This window comes from Phascolarctos cinereus, unplaced genomic scaffold, assembly GCF_003287225.1.
Source record: "Phascolarctos cinereus isolate Bilbo 61053 unplaced genomic scaffold, phaCin_HiC Scaffold_4;HRSCAF=312, whole genome shotgun sequence".
NCBI classification, from domain to species: Eukaryota; Metazoa; Chordata; class Mammalia; order Diprotodontia; family Phascolarctidae; genus Phascolarctos; species Phascolarctos cinereus.
This window is the reverse complement of record NW_027555847.1, coordinates 268,097,166-268,125,108: the sequence shown is the minus strand read 5'-3', so window position 1 is coordinate 268,125,108 and position 27,943 is coordinate 268,097,166. Positions and strand designations below refer to the sequence as shown.

General features: G+C 40.7%; 1 protein-coding gene across 1 annotated transcript; it reads right to left on the bottom strand.

Annotated features, from left to right (window-relative positions):
• NANS (N-acetylneuraminate synthase) lies at positions 1–27,943 on the bottom strand. Its single transcript, XM_021004609.2, has 6 exons — positions 27,683–27,943; positions 25,366–25,581; positions 12,626–12,725; positions 11,397–11,551; positions 4,677–4,943; positions 1–561 (listed from the first exon to the last, which is right to left on the bottom strand). The coding sequence occupies exons 1-6, from the start codon at positions 27,812–27,814 to the stop codon at positions 352–354; spliced, it is 1,080 nt and encodes a 359-aa protein (XP_020860268.1). The 5' UTR covers positions 27,815–27,943; the 3' UTR covers positions 1–351.

The following is a 27,943-nucleotide window of genomic DNA, read 5'->3' as shown; positions in this document are numbered from 1 at the left end:
TTGAATAAAAATAATTTATTAAGTCTTAACATATGTGAGCACTGTGATAATCTCTGGATATACAAAAAGAGAATTCCTTCCCTCAAGAAGTTTACATGCTAACAGGTGATACAAAATTATAGGGGAGTGGTGGCCAGAGAGAGGCATTTTGATTTAGAAAGTTATAGAAATGTAAGTGGAACCACAGAAGAGTAGTTTGTGAAGGTCATTCTTTCATTGGTAACAATTACTTGTTGAGTGCTTATGTAGCCCACTTTCCCCAACCATTCACTCATTCTCCATGTACTGATTATTCTCATCTGTCACCCAAAACGAGACAGGAGGTAAGAGCTCAATAAATGTAATTTTTCTTTAAGATTTTATTTTTTTTGACAAATTTTCTATTGCTTCTTCTGTGATGGTATCATCCTCGTCAATGTTCACTTTGACCTTCTTGCCAATGAGATCAGCAATGCCTTCAGGGGGATATCCTTTCGGTTCACCCACCTTCACTGTAAGCATATCCATTGTCAATATGGTACCTTCAGGAATCCTCACTTTGGCCACCACTGATTTACCCAGCTGCAAACAAAACAAAACATGGGAGTATCTTAATATGCATATACACATGGAAGTGCTGACCTTTCAAAAGGACAGAGATATTGCGGTTTTCCTGATTGCCTTTTTTAAAGCTCAATTTTATTTTAAGCTCCAAACTATCTCCCAACCCTCCACCCCACCCACTGAGAAATCAAGAAAAACAAAACCCATTACAAACATGGATAGTCAAGCAAAACAAATTCCCATATTATTGATGTTTCAAAAGAATTATGCCTCAATATGTATTCTGAGTCTACCAGTTCTGTATATATAGTTTGAGATCTGGTACTGCTAGGTCCCCTTCCTTTGCATTTTTTTTCCCATTGATTCCCATGATGTTTTTGACCTTTTGTTCCTCCAGATAAATTTTGTTGTTATTTTTTCTAGTTCTACAAAGTAATTCTTTGGTAGTTTGATTTGGCATTAAATAAGTAAATTAATTCAGGTAGCATCACAATTTTTATTAAATTGGCTTCACCTACCCATGAAAAACTACTGTTCCTCCAATTATTTCAACCTGTTTTTATTTGTGTAAAGAGTGTTTTATAATTGTGTTCATATAGTTCCTATAAGTGTCTTGGCAGATAAACTCCCAAGTATTTTATACTATTTGTAGTTATCTTTCCTGCTGGGCTCTGTTGATGAAATATAAAAATGTTGATGAGTTGTGTGGATTTACCTTGCTTTACCCTTAATGTTAAAGGAAAGCCTCTATATTATCTCCATCATAAGAAAATGCTGACTAACACTGGCTTAGATAGATTACTTATCATTTTAAGGAAAACTCTGTTTACTCCTTTGCTTTCATGTGTTTTTAATAGGAAAAAGTGTTATATCTTGTTCAAAGCTTATTCTGAACCTGTTGCAATAACTGTAAAATTTCTGTTGTTCTTGTTATTCACATTGTTAACTATGTTTAGTTTTCCTAATGTTGAAATCAGCCTTGAATTCCTAGTATAAATTTGGCCTAGTCACAATGTATTTTTTTTACATAAAGCTGCCATTGCCTTACTAACACTTTATTTAAAATTTTTGCGTTAATATTCATTATGTATGTAGATCTATGGGTTTTTTTTGTTTTGATTCTCCCTCATTTAGGGTATGAAGATTATATTTGTGTCATAGAAGGAGTGTGGGAGATCTTCTTTTCTTATTTTTTTAAACAGCATAATATTAGAATTAACTGTTATTTAAATGTTTGATAGAATTTGTTCATACATCTACCTGGTCCTTTTTTTCCTCTTGGAACTGATTTATAGGTTGTTCAATTTCTTTTTCTAAGATAATTGGGTAAAATAGCTCCTAACTGTTTATTCTTCAGTGGTTGTGAATTCATTTTTGATAACAGTAATTTGAATTGATTTTTTAAATCATTCTAGTTAATGGCTTATCTATTTTACTGGTTTTTAAATTTTTTTTCTAATTTTCATGATTTCATTTCAGAGTTTAAGTTTTTAATTTGTTGATTTTCTAGGGTTTTTTTTTTAGTTGCATACCTAATTTATTGATTTGCTCTTTCTCTTCTATTGATAAGGATTTAGAGATAAAAAATTCCCCGAAGTACCACTTTGACTGAATCCCAAAAATTTAGGTATGTCGTCTCATTGTTGTCACTGTCTTTAATGAAATTATTGTTTCTATGATTTATTCTTTGACCCAAACATTCTTTAGGATTAAGTTATTTAGTGTCTAATTAATTTCTAATCTTTGTTTCAAAGGTCATTTATTGAATGGTACTATAGTCAAAAAAGATATTTCTGCTTCTTTGCATTTATTTGTGAGGTTTTTATGCCCTAATACATGGTCAATTTTTGTGAAAGCTCCATCATAGATGAGAAGTGGGTATACACCTTCCAATTCTATTCAGAATTCTCTAGAGGTCTATTCTATCTAACTTTTCAAAACTCTATGTCCTTAATTTCTTTTTTTAGAGGGTAAGCTGAGGTCCCCACTATTATAATTTTACTATTCCTCCCTGTAATTCATTTAACTTTTAGTTCAAGAATTTAGATGCTGTGCCACTTAGTGTGTGTTTAATATTTATATTAAGTCACTGTGGTACATATCAGTAAAAAGGAGTTTTCCTGTTTATCTCTTTTAATTATGTCTATTTTTGCCACTGCTTTGTCTGAGATTCAGCTGAAGCATAATAGAATCTGTTCTAGCTTCTTATTTTAACTCTGTATTTGTTTTTCTGTGTCCAACTGTGTTTGTATGTATATTCCTTCTTCCTGGGAAAAGATCAGATGAATGCTGGTTTAAGTGTTACCCACTCCCCTCCTCCTTTTTTATAGACTTCTACTTGTGAACTTAAAGTGAGATAATTTTTCATTCCTCTTCACTCTCACCCCCCCCCCAAAAAGAGCTTAGACATCATCTTTAAAGAAATAAAACTGCTGGGGGAGCAGAGCCAAGATGTCTTGGGCTAGAAATTTGTTTCACTTTGTCTTTTTGTGGGTTCTGCTGCTTTAGAACTTGTTTAGAGTAATTTTTTACAGGTATTTGGAGGGGTTTGGGGGAGAACTCAAGCAAGTCACTGCTTTTACTCCGCATCTTGGCTCTGCTCCCCCAGCAGTATTATTTCTTTAAAGATGATGTCTAAGCTCTTTTTTTGCTATGGGGTATCTCCTATTTTCTTTTTTTTTTTTCAGTCTTTTAACTTTCTTCATAATATTTCTTGATGTTTCATGGAGTCATCAGCTTCTATTTAGTCAATTCTAATTTTCAAGGAGTTATCTTTCTTGGATAAGGTTCTATACCTCTAGCCCATTTGTTTTTTAAATTTATTTTTAAGCTTTAAAAAAAACCCACAAAACTCTTCCTTTAACTCTTATGGGAATTCTGGTTGAATTTGTTCCTAAGCTGTATTTTACTCTGAGGCACTGCCTATAAATGTTTTCAAGTCATTCTTTTTGTTTGCTTATTCTTCCAGCCTACTTCTTGACTGTAGACTTCATTATGGCTTGGATCTATGCACTTCTGGGGGGAAATGGCTAGCCTGAGTTTCTAAACTCTCACATTCCTGTGCTTTCATAGCTCAGGCTGGGGAACGAGGGTGATGCAAGATTTCAGTGCTTCCAAAGCAATGTCAGCAAGGGAGAAGTCTGCTTACTGCCCCCCTGGTCTAAGCTCTGTGAGTTCTTGACTCAGGTTTGAGCATGTTGGCTTGTCCCTGTTTGGGACACTATATACTGCTGCTGGACTTAGCCAATATTAGCCCAGCTGGAGTCTCTATAAGGGCAGAGCGACTGAACTGAAGGTCTACCCTCTTGCCCCTCAAGTCCAACCTGGAACTGTGTAGTGGGGAACTGCCAGGGTGCTCAGTTTCCATTCTCAGTTTGTAGGTACTAGAATGTGCCACACATAGTGTGCCCCCAGCCAGACCCTGTCCCCAGTTGTTTACAGACCTGTCTGTCTCCTTAAGCTAACCCAAACTAGAACAATAACTGTGGCCATCTTGGATTTTCTGACTAGGATTCTGTCTGGTACACGTTCTAGATCTTGGTGGAGGTGGTTGGGCTGGGTAGGAAGTCTGTATTTCTACTAATACTACGCCAACTTCACTCTGCCACTTCTTCAGTTGTTAAAAAAAAAACTACTTTGTAAAAGACAGAAAGGATAGGGTAGCATTTATAGTCCCAAGGAGGTCCTCAGAATAGGAAGGGCAAGAATTACAAAGGAGGGGTACTTGGCAAGCAAGGAGTCCAAGAGACAAGTTACCTGCAACTTTTAACTAGTTGCCCCATTAGCAATCCTGGTATTCATACCATCAGGCCTAGATACTGAAATCTTATTAAAATTTGTGTATGTCCCACATTTCTAAATCGTGTTCATGATTTAAAGAAAGATTATTCTTAAGAGTTAGGAAAGAACCTTAGAAGTTTTCTACTTCAGACCCTACCAAAAGGAATGAACATCTGATGATTCTATTACCAGGAGCCCCTTCTCTTGACTCCAGATACAATTCTCTTCCCCTACACTACATTCCCTCAAGTTTGAATTAGTGGAATTCTGTTTCTTCATCTATGCCCTAATCACAGAATAAGCAGTTTTAGATGACTTTTGCTTATTATACAGTAAAACAATACAAAACTCACCTTCTCATTGCAGGCCATCTCACATGGCAAAAGCTGTTTAATTGGTGATCCCAAGGCTTTTTCTACAAGGCGGACTGCTTTCACCAACTCTGCTAATTCATTTGGCTCCAGAGATGCCTGATGGTCACTCCCTTTCCAAGTTTTATCCAGAGTCACATGACGTTCTAGTACCTTAGCCCCTAGAGCAACTGCAGCTACTGAGACCATGATGCCAGTTTCATGCCCAGAATATCCTATGGGGATGTCAGGGAATGCTTTCTGATATTCCTTTAACACACACACACACACACAAAAAAGGGAGAGGCAGAGAGGAGTTGTTGGAAAGAAATGCATTCTAAGAATATTTCTGGTATTGAGACCATCATGAATAATATTGGAACTAATAAAAGAATAAACATTCATAAAGGGCTACGTGTGACCAACTTTCACTTCTACTTGAAAGTGTTATAGGGGGGTGGGTAGGTGGCGCAGTGGATAGAGCACAGGCCCTGGATTCAGGAAGACCTGAGTTCAAGTCTGGCCTCAGACATATAACAATCACTAGCTGTGTGATCCTGGGCAACTCACTTAACCCCATTTCCTAGACCCCCCCCAAAAAAAATTTTTTTAAAGTGCTATATGAAGGGGTGTGCTGCAGTCAGCTCCCCAAAGCCAATTATTAAAATTTCAGAGTGAGTACTTAACACTTCAGAATTGGCAAATGCTACAGGAATCAGGCCTGGATTTATTGTTTTATATAATATTTAGATCTAAAGTGGTGGAGAAAATGTTAATGCAGATTAAACTTAGTGAGTCATGTATATTTTTTTCTTTTCTGGAGAGCCAGTTGTTAAAAATTTATCAGCACATCCCTGGTTATTTATATCCCTATATCTATCTCTATCTCTTTATCTATATCCATCTATCTATATCTATCAATTTATCTATCTATACCTATAGCAATCTATCGATATCAATCTGTAGCTATATCAAGATAATGATGTATTTATATCAATATATTTATATTTCCCTATATCTATATGTTATCCTTATAAGCATTAATCTAGCAATCAAGACCCCTTCATAATCTAGTCTAAAAACCACTTTTAGAACAAAATCTTTTGTTGATGCCTTTCATCTTTTCTTCAGTAATTTCAACCCTCTCCCCTCCTGTTTGAAACCTCTTCCTTGACAAAGCAAAACATCTGATACAGCGACTGCACCTGACAATGTTTTTAATATCCTCCTCCCTCCCCTCACCGCACCCCCCGCCAGTATTATCTCACGTCTCGGCTATGAGGAGGCAAACATATTTTACTGTCTGTTTGCCCAACTTCTTAGTGCTTTTTCACTTACAACTTTTTGCTTTATGTTGCTGCCATCACTGTATGCTTTGTCATGGCCCAGTCTGCTTAGTTGGCTTTGCCTCATTTCAAACAAATTATCCCATGTTTGCCTGAATTCCTCATGTTCAGCATTTCTTACTGCACAATGATACTCTGTTACACTCACATCCCAGTTTTTAAAAATGCACGCGCACTCATTTTGTTTCCGGTTCCATGATTCCACTAAGAGTCCTGCTATGAATATATTTATATTTGGGACTTTTATTTCTGTCTTTGACATTCTTGGGGAATAAGCCCAATAACGGGGTTACTCAGTCAATGGGCACGCAGAGCTGCTTCTTGTGACTTTTGTACTGACAGTACATCCAAGGTACCTTTTTTCCTTCCCGCAGCCCCTCCAGCTCGGAGTACTTGCTTCTTCTGTCATCTGCCAATGTGCAAGGCCTGAAGTGATACCTTTAAGTAGTTTTAAATTTGCATCTATCATATGATTAGTGATTCAGAAAGTATCTTAATATGGTTGTTAAGAGTGTACAATTCTTCTTTGGAAGAATTCTTTTTCCCTACACTACACTTTTTGCTTACACTTTTGAAAACTTTTTCTTCCCATTGTTTGATAACTTACCTTTGTGGGGACTGGAGGTCACACAGCTGGGCCACGAACCCAGGACTTCTGCCACAATGACTAGCATTCTTTATTTCGTCACAGCTGCCTCCTCTGAACTATCCTTTGTTGTTATAATTCCACCCATAGTTCTTTGAGAGTCGGGGCACTTCCCTTTATCACCCCTTCAGACTAAAAAACTCCATGAAGATAAGAGATGAATCTTCATAAACCTCCAACTCCTGTTACTTCTATTTTTAAAATTTTTTTAATATAAATTTATTTATTTTTAGTTTTCAACATTCACTTCTACAAGTTTTTGAGTTCCAAATTTTCATCTCCCCCTCCCCCACCCCAAGATGGCATGCATTCTGAATATCCCTTCCCCTAGTCTGTCCTCTCTTCCATCTCTCTCCCTTTCTCTCCCTTCCCCTTCTGTTTTCCTGTAGGGCAGGATAGACTTCTGTACCCCATTTCCTATATTTCTTATTTCCCAGTAGCATGTGAAAACATTTTTTTAAACATATGTTTTTAAAACTTTAGGTTTCAAATTTTCTGTCTTCCTCCCTCCCCACCCACCCTCATTGAAAAGGCAAGCAACTCAATATAGGTTGTACATGTGCAGTTATGCAAAACACGTCCATAGTAGACATGTTGTGAAAAACTAACTCTATTTCCCTTAATCCTATCCTGCCCTCCATTTATTCTATTCTTTCTTTTGACCCTGTCCCTCCTCAGAAGTATTTACTTCTGATTACCCTTTCCCAATCTGCCCTCCTCTCTATCATCCCCTGCTCTCTTGTCCCCTTCTCCCCCTATTTTCCTGTAGGGTAAGACAGATTTCCATACCCAATTGAATGTGTATGTTATTCCCTCCTTAAGCCAAATCCTATGAGAATAAGATTCACTCATTCCCTCTCACCTTCCCCTGTTTCCACTCCACTTTTCTGGTGTTTTTTGTGAGATAATTTACCCCATTCTACCTCTCCCTTTCTTCTTTCTCCGAGTATAATCCTCTCTCATCCCTTAATTTTATTCTCCAGATATGACCCCTTAATCTTCAACTCACCCTGTGCCCTCTATCTAGCTATCTACATATACATACATATAATTTTTTCCTCCAACTACCCTAATACTGACAAAGGTCTCATGAGTTATAAATATCATCTTTCCATGCAGGAATGTAAACAGTTCAATCTTAATAAGTCTCTTATGATTTCTCTTTCCTGTTTACCTCTTCATGTTCCACTTGAGTCCTGTATTTGAAAGTCAAATTTTCTATTCAGCTCTGGTCTTTTCATCAGAATGCTTGAAAGTCCTCTATTTCACTGAATGACCATTTTTTCCCCTGAAGGATTATACTCAGTTTTGCTGGGTAGGTGATTCTTGGTTGTAATCCTATCTCCTTTGCCCTCCGGAATATTATATTCCATGCCCTGTGGTCCTTTAATGTAGAAGCTGCTAAATCTTGTGTTATCCTGATTGTGTTTCCACAGTACTTGAATGTTTCCTTCTGGCAGCTTGTAATATTTTCTCCTTGACCTGGGAACTCTGGAATTTGGCTACAATATTCCTAGGAGTTTTCCTTTGGGGATCTCTTTCAGGAGGAATCTGTGGATTCTTTCAATTTCTATTTTGCCCTCTGGTTCTAATATATCAGGGCAGTTTTCCTTGATAATTTCTTGAAAGATGATGTCTAGGCTCTTTTTTTGATCATGGCTTTCAGATAGTCCAATAATTTTTAAATTCTCTCTCCTGGATCTATTTTCCAGGTCAGTTGTTTTTCCAATGAGATATTTCACATTGTTTTCTAATTTTTCATTCTTTTGGATTTGTTCTACTGTGTCTTGATTTCTCATAAAGTCACTATCTTCCAATTGCTCTATTCTAATTTTTAAGGAAGTATTTTCTTCAGTAAGCTTTTGGACTTCCTTTTTCATTTGGTCAATTTTGCTTTTTAGGGCATTCTTCTCATTGGCTTCTTGGACCTCTTTTGCCATTTGGATTAGGCTATTTTTTAAGGTGTTATTTTCTTCAGTATTTTTTTGGGTCTCCTTTAGCAAGCTGTTGACTTGTTTTTTGTGATTTTCTTGCATCACTCTCAGTTTTTCCTCTACTTCCCTTACTTGCTTCTCAAGATCCCTTCTGAGCTCTTCCAAGGCCTGGGACTGATTCATATTTTTCTTGGAGGCTTTGGATGTAGGAGCTTTGACTTTGTTGTCTTCTTCTGGTTGTATATTTTGCTCTTCTTTTTCACCAAAGTAAGATAATATAGTCTGACTCTTTTTGCTCTGCTTGCTCATGATTCCAGCCAATTACTTGAGTTTTAAACTCTTTGTTAAGGTTAGAGTCTGCTTCCAATGTGGAGAATGTACTGTCCCAACCTTCAGGGGTTTGTATAGCTGTTTTCAGAGATACATGTAGGGACCTGTAAATTTTCAGTTCTTCCAAGGTGGTATGATAAGGGGCAAGGTGTTTACTCCTTTCCTGGCCTGCGACTACAAGTACTCCCCTCTGTCCTGTAACTGTGAGGAGGGGGCTCCTCTCCACTACAAGCTCCTCCACGCCAGTGCTCCTCCTCACCCCAGCACTGCTGCCCAGAACTGTGCCCAGATCCAAACATGGGCAAAGCAAGAGATTCCTGCCTCAGCACTGGCAAAGAGATCCCTGCAGTCCCTCTCTGAGCAGCCACTGGATTCCCCCTCAGTCTGTGGGCCAGAAGCTCAGGAAGCAGCTGCCCCTCCCAGGGCCAGGCTCTTGGGGAATGAAGCTGAGATCACGCCTTCCTTTCTCAGCACCGACAGAAACAGACTTTTCCCACTGACCTTTTAAGTTGTCTTTGGCATTGGTGGATTGAGGAGTCTGGAAATCTCCACAGCTGCCCGAGATTGAATCCTCTGAGGCCTGCTCCAGGTTTGCTGCGGCCTGTGTGCCCACGCCGGGCTGAGCTCCCAATCCAGCGCGATACACCTTTCTGATCAATCATCCAGGTTGTCTTGGGCTGGAAATTTGTTTCACTCTGTCTTTTTGTGGGTTCTGCTGCTTCAGAATTTGTTTAGAGCCATTTTTTATAGGTATTTGGAGGGGTTTGGAGGAGAGCTCAAGCAAGTCACTGCTTTCACTCTGCCATCTTGGCTCCGCCCCCAGTAATCATCTAACTCCTGTTACTTCTAGAAAAAGTAGGAGAGGCAAGGGACACTGGTCTGATTTAGAACTGGAAGAAACTGGGAAGCTACGCTCAAATCCCTCGTTCTGAGGGGACTGAGGCTCTGGGGAGTGGAATGATCTGCCTAGAGTCACAGAAGTAGTGAGCGGGGAAAGACAGGACGTGGACTCTGACCCCAAATTTTATAACCTTTCCAGTGATACTCTCTGATTTAGGAAGATCGCTCTGGGGCACCAGCACACAGGATGAAATGCAAGGGAGGAGCCTATGGCAACCGTAGCAGAGATGGGATCCTGAACAATGGGAATGGGAAGGAAGGGAGAGACGTGAGGAGGTTTTGAAGAGGGAAGTGCTGTGAGTGAGCTGAAGCAGACACCAGTATTCCAAGCTCTACCACTCTGGCCGTGCCAGCAGCCTTGGGCTACACCCCATTCCTCTAGAAGTCTGAAATGCCCTGCAACTATGGGCCTCGTCCCCGGCAACCACCTGTGGCCCAGAGTAGTAAAAGGCTTTACTTTAAATATCTACCAGCCAGTTTCTGGGCCTCCAAACATTTCTGCCCTAAAGTCAAAAGGAAAGGCTGAGGTAGGAGTCTACCAACCTTTTATTCAACCATGGCGGTGCAGTCAATACTCAACTAGCCTGTTGGCTAGTTAACAGCTAATGGTCTTTCTTTAGTAGTAATGATTTTTTTTTCGGCTAGGCAATTGGGTTAAGTGACTTGCCCAGGGTCACACAGCTAGTAAGAGTTATGGGTCTGTGGCCACATTTGAACTCAGGTCCTCCTGAATCGCACTATCCACTGCGCCACCTAGCTGCCCCTATATAATGATTTTTTTAAAAGAGATTTTTCTAGTGCCTATAACATCCACACTCTTTGACCCACAGATTCCACTGCTAGGTATGTACACCTAGGAGGTCAAAGAGAAGAAGGAAGACCTTCTTGACACCAAAATATTCATAGCATTTTTGGTAGTAGCAAAGAACTGGAAACAAAGTAGATCCCCATCACCTAAAGCAGGGTTAAGCAAATCGTGGCACATGGACGTTGGGATTTATTATTGTATCATAACTAATAATGAATGTGAATTCAGAGAAGCATCTGAAGAGGAAGAGGGAGAGATCTATTTGGAAAGGAAGGCAATATTAAAAAAAGAGATTAATAAAAACTAAAAAAAGAAAGAGAGAGAGAGAAACTTTCCCTAGTTTAAGATAATGTCCTAAAATTATCATATTAAATTGTTCTACTCTTCTCGAAATCTCAATTATCAGTATGTATAACTCCAGGAACTTTAATAACTGGAACCCTTAGAGATGTACCTGATAAGAAATAAGAATGGAGTAAATCTTTTTAAACTGTGACAGGACAAAAAATATTTTAAACTATAGCAACAATCGTGATACCTGTATTCAATCTGATCACGGAAATCAATAGTAAACACTATGGTTAATTTTCAAATTTACCTTTACATGAATGCATCTTGTTTTAAAGTGGTAAACTTGTTGGGAAACCTTGGAAGGTCTAAGACCTCATTACATACAAATAGTGAATTAGCATTTTCTGCTTACAAAATCCTGTGCCTACCAGAGTGGATAGGATAAGATAACCTAGATCAACTACTCACTGTAATTACACGAAGGTTGACATCTTCAGGGAGCAGCGGATAAGCACTGGTGCACTGCAAAATGCAGAAATTTGGGTTTATAGGTTTCACAATATTGTAGACTTGCTTCATCGTGTCCATGGACTGCATACCACTAGAGATAACCATCGGGCGACCTGATGAACAGAATTACCAACATGGTCACTCTTGGCCAGTTTAATTACTTCTGTCAACCAATCCCATGTTGTCAGCGGGAACACAGGTTTTCTGGACATTTTTTAAAATCAAAGTTGATTCAACTTTGTGGACATGGTAGAACAGAATGGTGAGTACCTTCCCCTCATGGGGGGAAGGGAGGTGTCAGGGTGGAAGAGGCGCACGAACAACAGATTTGTGATTTCACTGATGTGTGGAAACTCTCGCACAGATCAACAACTATTCTGTGGTTTATAGCGGTAGGATTACCTAAAACACAAGACTTCTCCATGGTCTCAAAGCTAGTATGTGTCAAGAACTGGTATTTAACCCCAGGTCTTTCTGACTCCCAGGCTGACTTGCTGTCCACTAGATGACATCACTCCTCATTTGAAATCTGAAAATTATCTCTACATGAAATGGCTTTCAGTAGTGGGGTTTTTTGTTTGTTTTTTAAAGAAAAAAAATATACCTTACCCCCAGTTTCCTTCTTCTAAATGAACAAACAATAACAATTTACATTTTGGTTTTGTGCATATTACATCATTTGATCCTCCATCTAGAGGAAGAAAGGACCTTAGAAATGATCAACAATCCAAAGCGTCGTTTTACAGGTAAGGAAACTGAAGCCCTGGGAAGCTACAGGACTTACCCAAAGTTGCATACCTAGTTAATGGCAGAGGGGAGATTTGAATCCAAGTCCTCTTAAACCCCAGAGTCACACAGTGCTTTTTGCTATTTACTGTTCCAGGCTGCCTCCATTATTCCCATTTCCCAGATTAGGAAACAGAGCCCCAGAGAAGTTAAGTGATTTGCCCAGGATCACGTATCTAGTATGTAATGGAAGCATGATTCTAGAGCAGGTCTCTCTAATCTAGCCCTTCCCCCCGCCCCCAACTATTCTCAGCTGCCTCTACCAAACATGAGGGGCAGAAACAGTTCAATGATTAAGATGAGGTCTCTACAGTTAACCTTCATGTTTGCCACCACAAAAAGGCTAAGTCCCTGGGAGGAAGTCAGAATTCTAGGAGAGCAAATTATATGGAAACACTCACCTTTCTTGGCTGTCTTTTCAAGATAGGGAAAATTGTTAGTGTCTCCAGATCCAACTTTGAAAAATGGAACATTCAATTCATCCAGAAACTCAACCGCCATCTACAAAACAGAACAGGGAATTGTCCGTTCTCCTCCCCGCAGGAGAAGGTATGGTCCACACGGAGCCTTAACCCTGGGGAGAACTGGGCCATCAGTCAAAACAAGACGCTTGCTCTAAATCAGGGCCTCTTAACTGGAGCGCCATTAACTTGGACTTTTAAAAAAAAATTTTCTTAACCATTTCCATGGTTTCATTTGTAATCCTATGTATTTTATTTAAAAAGTACAACAAACACCCTCCCAAATCAGAAAGGGAATACAACTGTCACTCAGTTGGATTTCACTGAGCCCCTGTGGAATGCTCGTCAGGTCTCTGCTGCTCTGGTTTAGAGAGTATTTTTCTTTAGTAATCCTTCCTCTTAAATAATTTGCACATCCCCTCCCTATGACTAGTCCTTGCTCATACAGAAGATGCTGAAAAAAATGCCTTTTGAATTGACCATAACGGGTGTTTAAAATTTTTTCATTAAACTGTATAGGTGTGGAACCAAGGCGAGAACACACACACACACACACACAGACAGACCCCATCAACCTTATTTTCAGCTGAAGAAAAAACCCAATTTTTTTCTTTTGAAAGAAATCTAATTTTTAGGGATATTATTTGTAGTTCTAATGGAGAAACATCTCCATCTTGTGGCCTTTTAGGAGACTGACACCAAAGACAGCTTCTGTAACCAAGGGCAAGTCACTAATCAAAATTAACTAGAAACCTCTAGGCCCCGAACAATCTTGCTGTTTATAGCATATGTGCATGATAATGTTATTCCAAAATTAAGGCACAAGGAGACTGCCTGATAGGAAAATTAAAGTGGCAGGTGTGAAAAAAGGGTCATAGGACTACATAGCTCAATGGCAAATTTAAAAGTATGTTAAAAAAAAAAGAAATAGAAAACTCTTCTTAGAACAAAAAAATGAGAAACACTGCTGTTAGATAAGATGCCCTGGAAAGCCCACCAAGTTGGAAAAGCTTTCCCTAACAGGCTTAATTAATGACACTTGAATATGAGGCTGTGAGCTCCCTGAGAACAGAGACTTTTTTTCTGTTGTTGTTGCTGCTTTTGTCTTTCTTTGTATCCCCCATCCTTGGCACACAGTAGGTGCTTAATCAATGCTTGAATGACTGACAGCTAATGCAAGTCACGGAGATGGGACAAGGAACAGTGAGTTGGCCAGTATGGTCAGACTGCATATAGAGAGCGTAAAAGGAAGAAAACTGTGAAAACTGGAAAAATAGGAAAGGGCTAGCTTGAGAAGAGTTTTAATGAATGAAGCATTTATTAAGCACTTACTATATGCAAAGCACTCTGCACTAGCTGCTGGGAATACAAATAAAAAAGAAAGACAATCCTTGCTCTCAAGACACTCACTTTCTTATTCTAAATGGCAAAGGTGTTTATAATTGAACCTAAAGGTAACAAGGAGACGTTGAAGTTATTGATTTTATTTTATGTCATTCTGGTAATTCTGCAATGCCATATTATATTCTGCAAAATTCTGTGGATGTTAAACTTTCTTTGAAATACTATAGTTTGATGAAAGTGACAGTTTCAGAGAAACCTGGAAAGATTTGTATGAACAGATGCAGAATGAACAGAATCAGGACAACACCGTAAAAGTAAACGCTCTGAAAGTCTCAGAACTCCCATCAACGCAATGAAGAACCACACACCCAGAAGATGAATATTGAGGCAGGCTATCCCTTTCCTGATATAGAGGTGATAGACACACCATGCAGAATGTGACATACATTTCTGGATATGGTCAATATGGGAATTTGCTTGGATTTTCCTTAGTTATTTTGCAAGGTTTTGTTGTTGTTTTTTTTAATGGGAAGGGGAGTTAGGTGAGAGAGTGGGGCCTTAAGAACAGGAATCCTCCCTACCCCCCAAAAGAGAATAGAACAAAGACTAGAAAGAATCAGAGATGAACAGGATAGCTTTGAAAATTACATACTGAATTTATTATATTTTTTTTTAAAGCAAGCTCCCCATAACTGGTATAAGGAAATGTTCAATTGAGTTTGTGTTCAGAATAAAAAGAAAAAAGTGGAAAAAATACTATATCTGGTTAAAAAAAATCACTTGCTCAATTTGTAAAGCCTGCTTAATTTCCTTTTTTGACAACAAGTACAAATAATAGTTTTTGAACACAAGTCTAAAAAGCTGGCCTGTCTATAACACAGGAATAATAATAATAGTTTATGTTTTACTTAATAGATACTTTCAAAGCTGTTCTTCATCAGGGAGATTTGGGGAAAGTTTTATGCTAGACGTGGCACCTGAGCCCTGAAGGAAGAACATTATTTCAAAAAGTTGAAAGGAGGATGGATCACATTCCAGGTACAGAAGCCAGTTGGTGCCAATGTCCTGGGGCAAGAGAGTATAGAATGACATTGTGTAACAGGGAAGAAAGAACAGTCTGGCTGGAAGGTAGAATGGGTAAAGGAGACTAAGGCAGAAAAAAAAGGTTGGAAAATTAGATTAGAGGCAGACAGTGGAAGGCCTTCAGTGCCGACCTAAGGAGATTCCGGTTGACCCTAGAAGCCAATGATGTAGCACTGGAGTGACAGAGTTGGACCTGTACCTTAGGGCAATTCTGTTAGGAGCTGTGTGAAGGATGGATTGCAGCTGGGAAGAGAATGGAGAAGGACAGATGAGTTAGGAGAATGTTACAATATCAGCTGAGAGGTGATGGAAGTCTGAACTAGGGGTATAAACATGGAAGTGGAGAAGAAGAGGGGCTGGTAATATCCAGAGAACACACAGCAAATGATTAAACAGAAGAAGGAGAGGAAAAATTCAGATGATATTCTGAGGACAGGTCAGGGAGGAGGGGGAATGGTGGTACCATCAACAGAAACAGAAAAGTTGGGAAGGAGAAAGAGAAGTGGGGAAGACGATGAGTTAATTTTGGGGCATTAACAATGTTAATGTTGGATCAGAATTTTAAAAAATCTAACCTTGCCACCCCCCTGGTCTTTCACCTAAAGGACCAGAAAGCCTTGCCATCTACCCTTCAGCTGAACCCTTCTAAATTGTCGTCTCCACTAATAAAAACATGAGTTTCTTGAGAAGTGGGGACTGTATCAATTTTCTATTTATATTCTTAACACTTAGCACTATGATGGGCACATAGCAATAATAAATAAATGCTTCCCTATTCCATTCCATGTATGGAAATGTCTTTGGGGAAAATCAGTTTATAGATACAACTTGGCCTGCCTGGAGACAAACTGGATCTAGTGTTTTAAAGGGAAACTGTCCCCTCCCTAAGCCTAATGGTCACAGAAAGATTCAGAGCTGGAAAGAACCTCAAAGATCATCTAATGCAATCTCCTCATTTTATTGAGGTCCACAGAAGTTAAACAAATATCTTCCCTAAGAGCCAAACCAGGTGGTAAGGCAGAGGTAAGATCTGAACCCAGATCCTGACGAGCAATCCAGGGTCAGATGATTTGGATTTTCCTAATTAGCTCCATGACCTCAGGTACAGCCTAATTAGCTGTGTGACTTCTGCTAAATAGCTGTGTGACTTTGGGTAGTTCATCACCCTAATGCCTCTGGACTTGAGTTTTTTCTTCTATATAATGAGAGAGTTGAGCCAGATCAGATGTTCTTAACCTGGGGTCTGTCAACTCGATTTTAAATATTTTGATAACTGTATTTCAATGTAATTTGCTTCCTTTGCAATCCTATGTATTTTACTTTATGCATTTAGAAATATCATTCTGAGAGGATATGCACAAGATTCCCCAGAATGCCAGAGCGGGGTCCCTGACACAAGAAAGGGTAAGAACCTCCAGGACCGATGATTTCTGAGATTCCTTCCATAGAACATCCTGGAACTCTATGTCTGGTGCAGGAACTGAGCAGGGGCTTCAGAGGTCTCAGAAGGCTGTGGATAGTCAGTCAACCAGCAGAGACACAAAGAAAAATAAAAGATAGTCCCTGCCCTTAAGGAGGTCACACTTTAAAGGGACAGATAACATGCAAATAACTACAATTAAGATAAAGACCAAAAATGATGATGAAATGAGATAAAATGATGAAATGAAATAAAATGAAATGAAGTAAAAGATGAAATGGAGATAATTAACAGAGGGAAGGCACTAGCTTAATAGGAGATGAGATAATGAAGAGATTTAGTGTTACTGGACCAAAAGTAGGGGTACTTCTACATCTGAGAAAGATCCCTTTCTTTTTTCCTGCCAACTCTAGGAACTGAACTGCCTATCTTTCTTTCCATTTTTACCACATGTTGCTTCCAAAGAGGGTTCCTCCTCTTACATTGAACAAGCATTTATTAAACACCAATTATGGGCCAGGTACTGTGTACAAAGAGACAAAAAGCACAATGGTTCCTACCCCTCAAGGAGTTTACGTTCTTTTGGGGGAAAATATCACACACTAAGAAAACTAAATACAAAATGTGTACCAAGTAATTTTGGAGGTTGAAAGTACCAAGATAGGATTTCAGCAGAGGTGTCATTTGGATTGAACTTTGAAGGAAACTAATAATAATGACAAAAATAATAATAATTATAGCTAATATTTATATAGTGTTTACTCTGTGCCAGGCACTGTGCTAAGCGCTTTACGAGTATTATCTCATTTAATCCTCACGACAACCCTGATAGGTTGGTGCTACTACTTTCTCCATTTTACAGATGAAGAAACTGAGGCAATCACAGCTTAAGTGACTTGCCCAGGGCCACACAGCTATTAAGTATCTGAGGCCAGATCTGAACCCAAATCTTCCTGACTCTAGGCCTGGCTCTCTAACCACTACACCACCTAGCTGTTCCAAACTAGGGGAAAGTAGGGATTCTATAAAACAGGGGGTGAGGAGGAAGTACATTACAGGCACTGGGAGCTGGGGGAAAGGCATGGAAAATGGCAGCTGGAATGCTGTATTTGAGGAATGGCAGGCAGGCCACTTTGGAGAGTAATGTCCTGGAACCAGATTGTTAGGTACTTTACAAGTCACAAAGAAGAGTCTGTATCTCATCGTAAGTTAAAAAGAGAGGGCTACAGGAATTTACTGAGCAAGCAGAATGATGTGGTCAGACGTGTACATAAGGAATGTCTCCCAGGTAGCTGTGGGAAGGAAGATTACAGAGGGGAGACCCTTGAGGCAGGTAGGGCAACTAGGAGAACACTGCCATGGTCCAGGCAAGAAGGGACAAAGGCCTGAACCAGTGTGGCAGCTTGTGGGAGGTGAGAAAAGGGGAAGAGTCCAAGATATACTACGGAGATAGAATCAACCAGACGACATCTGATTGGATGAGAAGGATGAAGGAGAGGGAAGAGCTCTAGTTGGCTCCGAGGTTGTGAACTTGGATGAATAGAAAGATGGTGCTGCCTATTTTTTTTTGTTGGGGGGGCAGTTCAGAAAGCATAGTGATTCTTTAAACTTATTTATATCTTTTTATTATTCTGAATTTGACAAACACCAACAAATGCAAACATTTCCATTTACAACAAAGAACAGAAAAAGAGGATGTAGATGAGACAATACATTTCTATAGAGCTCATTTAAAAAATATAAATATACAGTAAGTTCCCGTTAGTTTCAAAGCTAATCTGGTTGCTTGTGCCTCCCTCTGAACTTCCTTCAGTTCCCTTCTGGGGAAAGAGACAAGTTCTAAGGAAGGGAAGGTTTTTAGGAAATGACAATGAGTTCAGTTTTGGACCTGTTGAGTCTGAGATGCCTACAGGACATCCGGCTGGCAGTTTCCAATAGATCTGAGAATCATCTCCATAGAGGTGACGGCTGGAGGTGTGGGAGATAATGAGACCTAAGAGAGAGAGAGAGAGGAGAGAGAAGAGGGACAAGGGCAGAGATCTAGAGCAGCACTTCTTAAACTGTGGGCTGTGACCCCACATGGAGTTGAAAAAAATGTGGCAACAGTCAAAGGCTTCTGAACGCACAACGACCAAAAATTATTTAAAAATCATAAGCCTAATGAATCCAAGGTGGTTTTTGCATCACACAACTTCACTGCAGTCTTGGTTCTGACCACACAACATGTGTCCACTGCACTGTGCATGCCATCACACCATGCAATGCCAATGAATGAATGCTGCCAAAATGCAAAAAGGGTCGTGAGTGGAAAAAGTTTAAGAAACCTTGACCTAGAGGATGGGCTATGCAGAAGAAATTGCCAATCTAGGAGAAAGAGAACCAGAAGAAGGAAGAAGCACGAAAATCCAAGGAGGAAAGGGTGTCTAGGCAGAGGGGGTAGTGAACTACATGTACCTAGGGCCCACTGTAGAGCAGAATATAAGCCTCACAGTTTTTTCTCTGGCTCTCCTAGCCTTCAGGCAAACACAAAGGCCATGCAAGGCTCATCCCAATTCTTTCTTTGTTCTCACTTTTCTCAATTAAATACAGAATGGAAAGCATGGACGGGTCTATACTAAAGGTCAAAGGAAAAGTCAGGCACAGAGTTTCTTCAGCACTTCTTTCCCTGAACTCAAAGTAAGGTGGCCACAATAATCTTTTATCCTGAAGCAGCACACTTTTAGGGGATGTTCTTCCTGATGTCATGGCAAGGATGTTCTTGCAAGTTTATATTTTGGCACCCTGGCTGGGCACAAGAATACTGTTCTAGTAGTGAGTAGAGCAGAAGGGGGAGGGTGAAAGAGGGGGAAGGAGGGGGAGAGCAGGGGGACAGAGTAGAGGAAGGAAGAGGAGACTAACTGTGTTGTCACCGTTACTTTACATTCAAAATAGTCAAAGTCAGCAGTTCTCAAAGTGTGGTTTGGAGACCCCTGAGGGTGGGAGTGTATTGGTTACGTTTTAATAACTGGGTCTCTCTCAAAGAAAAATGTACCCACGTTGCTTAAGTTTAATCTGCATTATTAGCATTTTCTCCATCACTTTCTTAATTCTAGACAGTCATCAAAACAAATCAAAGCTCTGATTTGTAACATTTGTCAATTTCTGAGGTGTGAATGCTCCCACTGAAAATTTAACAATCTGCTCTCTGAGGGCTGAAGTTAATGTCAGCATACCCCTGCTTGAGGGTCCCAAGACCCTTTTACAAAACTATGGTTATGGGGCAGCTGAGTGGTGCAGTGGATAGAGCTCCGGCCTTGGGGTCAGGAGGACCTGCGTTCAAACCTGGCCTCACATATGTAACACTCACTAGCTGTGTGAACCTGGGCAAGTCACTTAACCCCAGCGCCCCATTAAAAAAAAAAAGATACAAAATTATGGTTATCCCTTCCACATCACGACCTTCCCCATCTTGGCTCCAATATTTTGCAGGTTGGCATAAGAAATTAAGTGGGAATTTTTGGGGAGTTACGTGGGAGCCATAGATGACATACAAAGGCCAGAACACAACACACAGCTTGTGACTAAATGCTTAACCCAAATTTTACTATAGGGTCAATCCCCCTTAAAAGAAAAAATTCAGACTTCTTCAAAATTCTCCTTCCTACGAAGGAAGGGCCAAAAAATTTTCTGCGGATTTTCCTGATCACAGGTGTGCCACGCCCCTAACCCCGGCGATGTGTAAGGGTACTGTCATAATGATACAGGACATTTAAATTTCTAATATAGTAAATATCAATAAATATAATCCACATGAACAAAACTTCTTTGGGGAAAGAAGAGGGGTCCTAAATAAATTTTCAGAGTATAAAGGGATCCTGAGACCAAAAAATTTGAGAACTGCTGGTTCAAGTAAATTTCTAGAGACCAAAAATACTTCACTCAACAACTGTGTATTTCCAGTGAAGCATATACCTTTTTTTTTTCCAATTGCTTTTCCTTGGACTCAAAATTATATAGCACCCTAAGCTTTAGGAAGATGCTGGCAAAAGCACCCTGCAAACAGGACATGACAGTTGAGGGAAGGGAGGAGAAAGGTCAATAATTAATTGCTTATCGCCTGACGAGGAAGTAGGAGCTTGGTAAACACTCCAAGCGGATACAAACTCAGAACCACCCTGGATTGACAGAAGTGCGCCCAACCCACTGAACGTGGCTTAATTCTTCTATAAAAGGCTCTTATGAATGTCTTTTCCAATTTCATGCTAACATGAATAGTTATAAAATGTAGTGAAAAGAAAAAACAGGTAGGGGCATCTAGGTGGTGCAGCAGATAGAGCGCCGGCCCTGAAGTCAGGAGGACCTGAGTTCAAATCTGGCCTCAGACCAAACACTTGACACTTACTAGCTGTGTGACCCTGGGCAAGTCACTTAACCCCAATTGCCTAAAAGCAAAAAAAAAGAAAGAAAGAAAGAAAAGAAAAGAAAAAACAGGCTGACGTGGTAAATCAAGGCCAGAGGTATGCTGTCATTAACCTGAGCCCTCAGAGAACAGAATGTTAAATTTTCAACTTGAGTATTTACAGCTCGGAAACTGACAAATGCTATAGATGATGGCTTGATTTATTATTTTGTTGATTGCCTAGAGTTAAGGCAGTAATGGAGAAAATGTTAATTTTAAATTAAATTTAAATATATTGTGTGTACATTTCTCTCCCCAAAAGCCAGTTTTTAAACATTAACAGCACACCTCTATCCTCAAGGGTCCCCGAACCACATCTTGCCTTTTCTGAATATAAAGTAACGACAACACAGTCAATTCCCAATATCCCTCTGCTTGGCTCAGGTATGTCCCCTAACAGTGTATGTGAATTGCCATCCAGGACAGCCACTCCAGCTAGGGGACATTTCTGGTTATTTAGCACTAAGGATCTGAGTCACACCCCTCACACTTACTGGCTGTGAGATTAATCACAAGGGAACTTCCTTTGTCTCCATTCAGTAAGCAACCTCGATCCCATCTCTTAGAGAGGAGGGGTCAAAGTCCCTGCCCCTCTAACGGTATTAAAGTATAACTGGGAAATGTTTAGCAAAATTAATAAAAATACAACACAGATAATGTGTGGTTTTCTAAGTCAATATCATGCCTACTATTGAGTTGCACACCACTATAGGACAATACTCTGATTTGCAACTGTCTAATGAACTTTTCATGTAATATTATGTATTCTACTTACCTTATGTGGGTCTTATCTTCCTGTAAGTTACATGAAGTTATACGAAGGCAGGGACTCTGTCTTAGCTACATTCTGAATCTCTCCCAGCACCTACCACATTATTCTGTACACAGAAGGGGCCTGAAAAGGGTTTGCTGATTGGAAGTGAGTGACTTCATCTGAATCTCAGTGTTCTCATCTATCCAATGGGCATGACATACACACACCAGCAACAAAGTTGTTGCTTTGTAAACCTTTATGATAAATGTTGTTGCTGTTATTATGACTGTCAATTAAATTTTATTGTTCGGTCATTCAGTCATGTCTGACTCTTCCTGACCCCCATGGACTATACCATGCTAGTACTGTCCATTAGGGGTTTTTTTGGCAAGGATATTGGAATGATTTGCCATTTCCTTCTTCAGTAGACTGAGGCAAACAGAGGTGATTTGCCCAGGATCACACAGCAGGTAGGTGTCGAAGGCTGAATTTGAACTCAGGTCTTCCGGACTCCAGGGCTGGTGCTCTATTACACTGTGCCACCTAGCCATATCTATTAAATCTTGATTTGTAAACAGAGAGGCTTTGTGGGAATTTGGAGGTGGCAAAGACCTCAGTCTCCATCTAGTTCAATACATATAATGTACCCAGCAAGTGGTCACCCGCCCTCTAACTAAAGCCCTCCAAGGAGAAGGAGCCCACCACCTCTCAGGGCAGCCCATTCCACTCTTGGACAATTCTAATTATTAGGACATTCTTCCTGCTACCAAGCCCAAATCTGCCTTTTGTAAATTCTATACGTCGTCCCTGATTCTGTCCTCTGATGCCAAAGAAAACAAGACTAATTCCTGTTCCATGTGACAGCCCTGAAGACGGCTATCATGTTCCCCCTTTGGGGTCTTCCCTTCCCAGTTCCTTCAGATAACCCTCGCATGAAAGAAACTCAAGATGTTTTATCATCCTGGCTGTCCTCCTCTGGACCCACTCTAGCTATCGATATCCTTAAACTGTGGTGCCCATAACTGAACACAGTACTGCAGCTATGGTCAAAATTAAAGAGAATTATGCTTGGATAGGAGTATGGGTGGATAGAGTGCCAGGCCTAGAGTCAAGAAGACCTGAGCTCAAATCTAGTCTCGGACACTGGGCAAGTCATTTAACCCTGTTGGCCTCAGTTTCCTCATCTGTAAAATGAGCTGGAGAAAGAAATGGCAAACCACTCTAGTATCTTTGCCAAAAAACCCCACGTGGGGTCACAAAGAATTGGATACAACTAAAAAAAAATGACAGGACAACAGGTTGGGATGGGGCAAGGAGTTTAGCTAGTGTTGACAGTGAGAACTTTCCGTTCCCCTGACCTCCTCCAATTGTTTTTGTGCTCTGAACTGAGCACCTGGAGAGTAAATGGCCTAAAGAGATGCTTTCATATGAAATGTAGGAAAATGAACCTTCTCTTTTACAGATGTAGGGATCTACAGGTACCTGTTGCATTGATTCAATGAACTCTAGATCTGGAGGACAACTTAGCAACGATTTTGTCTAATCCCCTTTTATACATGTGAAGAAACTAAGGGCCACAGAGCTTATTAAGTGACCAGTCAGGTATCTGGTTAGACATATGAAGTCAACCAGAAATGAGCCAATGAGCTCAGAGAAAGCTTAATTCATCTTGGTAAATGATGTGTGCCCCAGTATCACATCTACACTGGCTCTTTTGAGGTTTTACAGTACTACTGAAATTTTCACATCCTTGTTTCCAAGCCTAGTAGGTTGTACAGTGGATAGACTACTGGGCCTTGAGTCAGGAACACTTGAGTTCAAATCCAACCTCAGACACTTCCTGACTGTGTGACCCTGTGTTACCTCTCAGGCCGTTTCCTCATCTGTAAAATGGGGATAACAATATCATCTCCCTACCAAGGTTACAAGAATCAAATGAGATCATATTTGTAAAGCACTTTGAAAATCTTAAAGAGCTATATGAATGCTGGCTATTATTATTTTTTTTTTATTATATAGAAGGAAGGATGGCAAGACAAGGGCATGGAATTAGGAGTCTGGACACTTCCAGCCATAGGTTTAGCCTTTGCTGAGACTCTATTTCTCCGACTCTATTTCTCCTTTGTAAAACGAGGGGACTGGAGCAGATGATGGAAAGGTCTCTTCTAGCCCTAACATAAGAGCAATGATTCTGTGGTCCTGGAAACTGACCCAGGCATCATCAGTAAACTGACAGATGAAAAACTTTTCTTTTATATGCATTCCTGGGGCAGTATTCCGTTGCCATTAAAAAGCCAACCTTTGCAATGGTATATTCCCTCCTAAAATGTGCTGTTGGCTTCCTGGAACAAGACTCCCCCCCTAATCCCACATCCCCCTTCCTGGATGCAGAATGAGAAGAAAGCCTCGAATGCTTCTTCATACCTCTCAGATGTTTGAATTATTTATCTTCTGATCTGGTGTTTAAAGCCTTTTATAGCCTGGTAACCTTCCCTCTACCTTTCCAGTCTTCTTATGCCTTACCCCCCACCACATACTCTGCAATGCAGTGACTCTGGTCTCCTTGCTGTTCCTTGATCGAGATGCTCCATCTCCAGATTCCTGGCACTGTCTCTGGCTGTCCCTCAAGGAAGGAATGCTCCTCCGTCCTCATCTCTGCCTCCTGGCTTCCCTCAAGTAAAATCTCACCTTCTACAGAAAGCCTTTCCTGATCTCCCTCAATGCCTACCCCCTGTTGATTACTTCCAATTTGCCCTATCTATAATTTAATTGTTTGCATGCTGCCTCCCCATCTGACTTTGAGCTCCTTGAGAACAGAGCACTTTGCCTGCCTTTGAATCCCCAGGGCTTAGAACACATCATTGTTGTTATTGTTCAGTCACATTCAACTTTTGGTGACCTCATTTGGGGTTTTCTTGGCAAATACATTGATGTGGTTTGCCATTTCCTTTCTCTGGCTCATTTTACAGATGAGGAAACTGAGGCAAACAGGGTCATACAGCTAGTAAGTGTCTGAGGCCAGATTTGAACTCAGGTCTTCCTGACTCCAGGCCCAATGCTCTATCCACTGTACCACCTAGTTGCCCAACAATCTACACTACACAGTAAAATCTGTTTCCTCTATTAACATACCTGGCCCTTCTAGTGTCAATAAAGACATCTCAAGGAGGCAAATCTGTATGTGTCTCTGAGCAGATGCGGCTCTAGTCTGAACCTCCCAGAACCCTTCCCATTGCAGAGCTGCTAACTTCTATATAACTGGCCTTATAGGCCCATCCCTTCTGGATGTTATCAATGTCACTCCCACCTCATAAGAGGTGCCATAATTCTTAGAGGTCTGGTTTACTGGCTCCCAGCATCCAGAGTCGGCCCTCAATGACTTCCAGTTAGCAGAAAGCATTTTGGACAGGGTCCAGTGTCTACATGGCAAATGAATAGGTATTTGTTCCTGCCCGACCCACCCTTCACCACCTCCAACAGCTGCTATGTCCACATATTTCCTCGACCTATTACTAAGGTATGCTCAAACTGGGGGGAAAAAAAAGATTTAGGATCTGGATCTACATGGAAAGACACTGGATTTCTTGCTGTCCCCTTCACCACGTGAAAGTGATGGATGAGGAAAGAAGGAAGGGTCTCACCTCATCCATTCCAGAGGCAGTGAAGAAAATCCCTATTTCCTCAGCATATTTCTGTAACTCTCTATATTGGTCATGGCTGAATTCGAGGTGGCGTTTATGCTCTCCGTAGGTTTTCCCCCAGGAGTGTTTAGAAGTATAAGGTCGCTCCAAAGCCCGACGGTTGAATTTGTGTTCCAGCTCACTCTTCTGAAATTTGGCACAGTCGGCCCCACACTCCTGAAAGACACATTAGAACGGCAGCTGATGAGTGATCCCCTCACTCTGGACAGTCTAATCCCAAAGGAGCTCATAACTTAAAAAAGACAAACATATTTAAAAATACAATACATATTAAATAAATATATTTATTTATTAAATATATAGATATAATATATTTGTTTGTATTTATATATTTAATATAATATATTTATTTGTATTCATATATTTAATACATAAATATAATGTATTTATTTGTATTTATATTTAGTATATAAATATAGAAATTTATATATTATAATATATAAATATATTTAATATATATTTGAAAACAAAATATTTAAATAGGATTTGGGGTGGAAAAAGTAGAAAGTCTAAGGACAGATGTTCACATTGTACAGTCAGGACTATCTGGATGGGGCAGAAGTAGAGACAGCATTTCATTAAGGAATTAGAAGACCCTAGAGATGGCTCAGCGGATAGAGGGCTGGGCCTGAAGTTGGGAAGACCTGAGTTCGTATTTGACATTTACTAGCTGTGTGACCCTGGGCAAATCACTTAACGTCTGTTTGCCTTAATCTACTACAGAAGGAAATGGCAAACCATTCCAGCGTCTTTGCCAGGAAAACCACATGGGCATGCTAGGGTCGACAGGATCACGAAGAGTTGGATACAATAACAAGTTGTAAGGAAAGAGCCACCAGTGAAGGTTCCCTTTCCTCTTCCCTAGCTTCCCTCACCTACCTGTCCCAGACCCCATTGAAGCATCAGGGCTGCCCACACTGCCTGAATGAGTTGGGAATTACCCACTACAAACAGAAGACCACTTCACTCTCTGCCCTGCAACTAATATACCCTCCAGGCCTCTGGGGACTGCCATAATAGCCTACCAATGCATCTTAAAGACTCTTAGGCCTTCACATTCTTGCTACGTGGCCTTTAGAACAGGAGTTCTTAAGGTTCCACAGAACTCCTATGGATTGATGCTCTAAGAAGAGTTTATGGAAAGCTCCATTTTTCAATATGTTATCTTTTCCCCATTACAACGTAAGCTCCTTGAAGGTCATCTTTCTTTTTGCTTGTAAATAAATTTGCTTGTATTCCCAGAGCTTAGCACAAGGCCCAGCACACAGTAATCACTTAATAATGCTTATTGACTTGAGGATGAAAAGTTGTGGAGAGTAGAGAAGTATCAGGGAAGTCTTTCAGGTCTAAGTCCCAGGTCACCAACTTAGAAGAACCCACATTATCTGCTTTGGATGGAGAAGTGGTTTCAAGCTGAACTAAAAACCAAGTTTCCTCTGCATTTAGGTTCCCCACAACTCCCAGTGAAATACAGGTGACTCTCCTTCACTCAAACTATGGGAGCACAGCCGCAAGCGTGGGGCAGCAACTTCCAAACTAATTAAAGTTACACACAGTTTAGAGGTTGTTCCTGGATCACCGAGGATGCCAGGTCATTCATAAACTAAGAGTTAGAGTGTCAGAGGGGGAAGATGCCTGAAGGTACTAGCACGATAAAGTTCAAGGCGTCTCCAGGTGAGGCCAAGAAACTCTCACATCCTCCCTCTCACCGAGGTGCTCTTTCCCATGGTACCTTGTCTACTGGTACAGCAGTGTTCTAAAGCTTTGGAAGAGCCAGTGTATCTCCCTACTAGGCATTCTTCCGCCCCCTACTCTGACCCTTACTGCTAATTTGTTTGAGTTAATCTAGGGGTTCCGTGTGTGTGTGTGTGTGTGTGTGTGTGTGTGTGTGTGTGTGCGCTGAACCCCTCTGGCAGTCTACTGAAGCCAAGGGACCCTTTCTCAGAAGAAGGCTCTTGAATGCATAAAATAAAATACACACAACCAATTATGTGGAAATAGTTATCAGAATATTAAATAAAAGAAAACAAATTTCAGTGACAATTCTCAAGAACTCCACTTTCAATCCCTCAACCCCCTCATAGAAGGGAGCCCAGGTTAAGAGTCCCTGTTTTAATCTCGCCACCCTGTCAAAGCTCACCACCTCCAGGCCTGCCCCCAGTCTCACGACTCCTTTCTCCCAGCCTCGTGCACGGAGGTCACTAAGCTGCTCCCTTCCCCACATTCCCCAGTCTCTTTATTTGGCCGGGGCTGCTACCTTTGCCATCCGGATCATGCGCTTGGCCACGTCCAGATCGCCCTGGTGGTTCTGCCCGATCTCGGCGATGATGAAGCAGGGATGGCTCCCCCCGACCCAGCGTCCGGGGCACAGCTCCAGCTCCAGCGGCATCGTGGCGTCCCCGGTAGCGCAACCCAGCCCAGCCGCTGTTTCCGGGGCTCTGCTCCCCTTACCTCCCAACCTCCGGGAGCACAATCCGGCCCAGCCTACCCCCGACCGCAAGCACGGGCCACGTCAGGG

What these genes read in the sequence shown, in the direction of transcription:
- NANS (XM_021004609.2), bottom strand. Translation starts at nt 27,814, where the DNA reads ATGCCGCTGGAGCTGGAGCTGTGCCCCGGACGCTGGGTCGGGGGGAGC. An exon ending in CTGCCTCTGGAATGGATGAG is followed by an intron (nt 12,726 to 25,365) that starts GTGAGACCCTTC and finishes TCTGTTTTGTAG; the next exon opens with ATGGCGGTTGAGTTTCTGGA. An exon ending in AGATGGCCTGCAATGAGAAG is followed by an intron (nt 562 to 4,676) that starts GTGAGTTTTGTA and finishes TTTTGTTTGCAG; the next exon opens with CTGGGTAAATCAGTGGTGGC.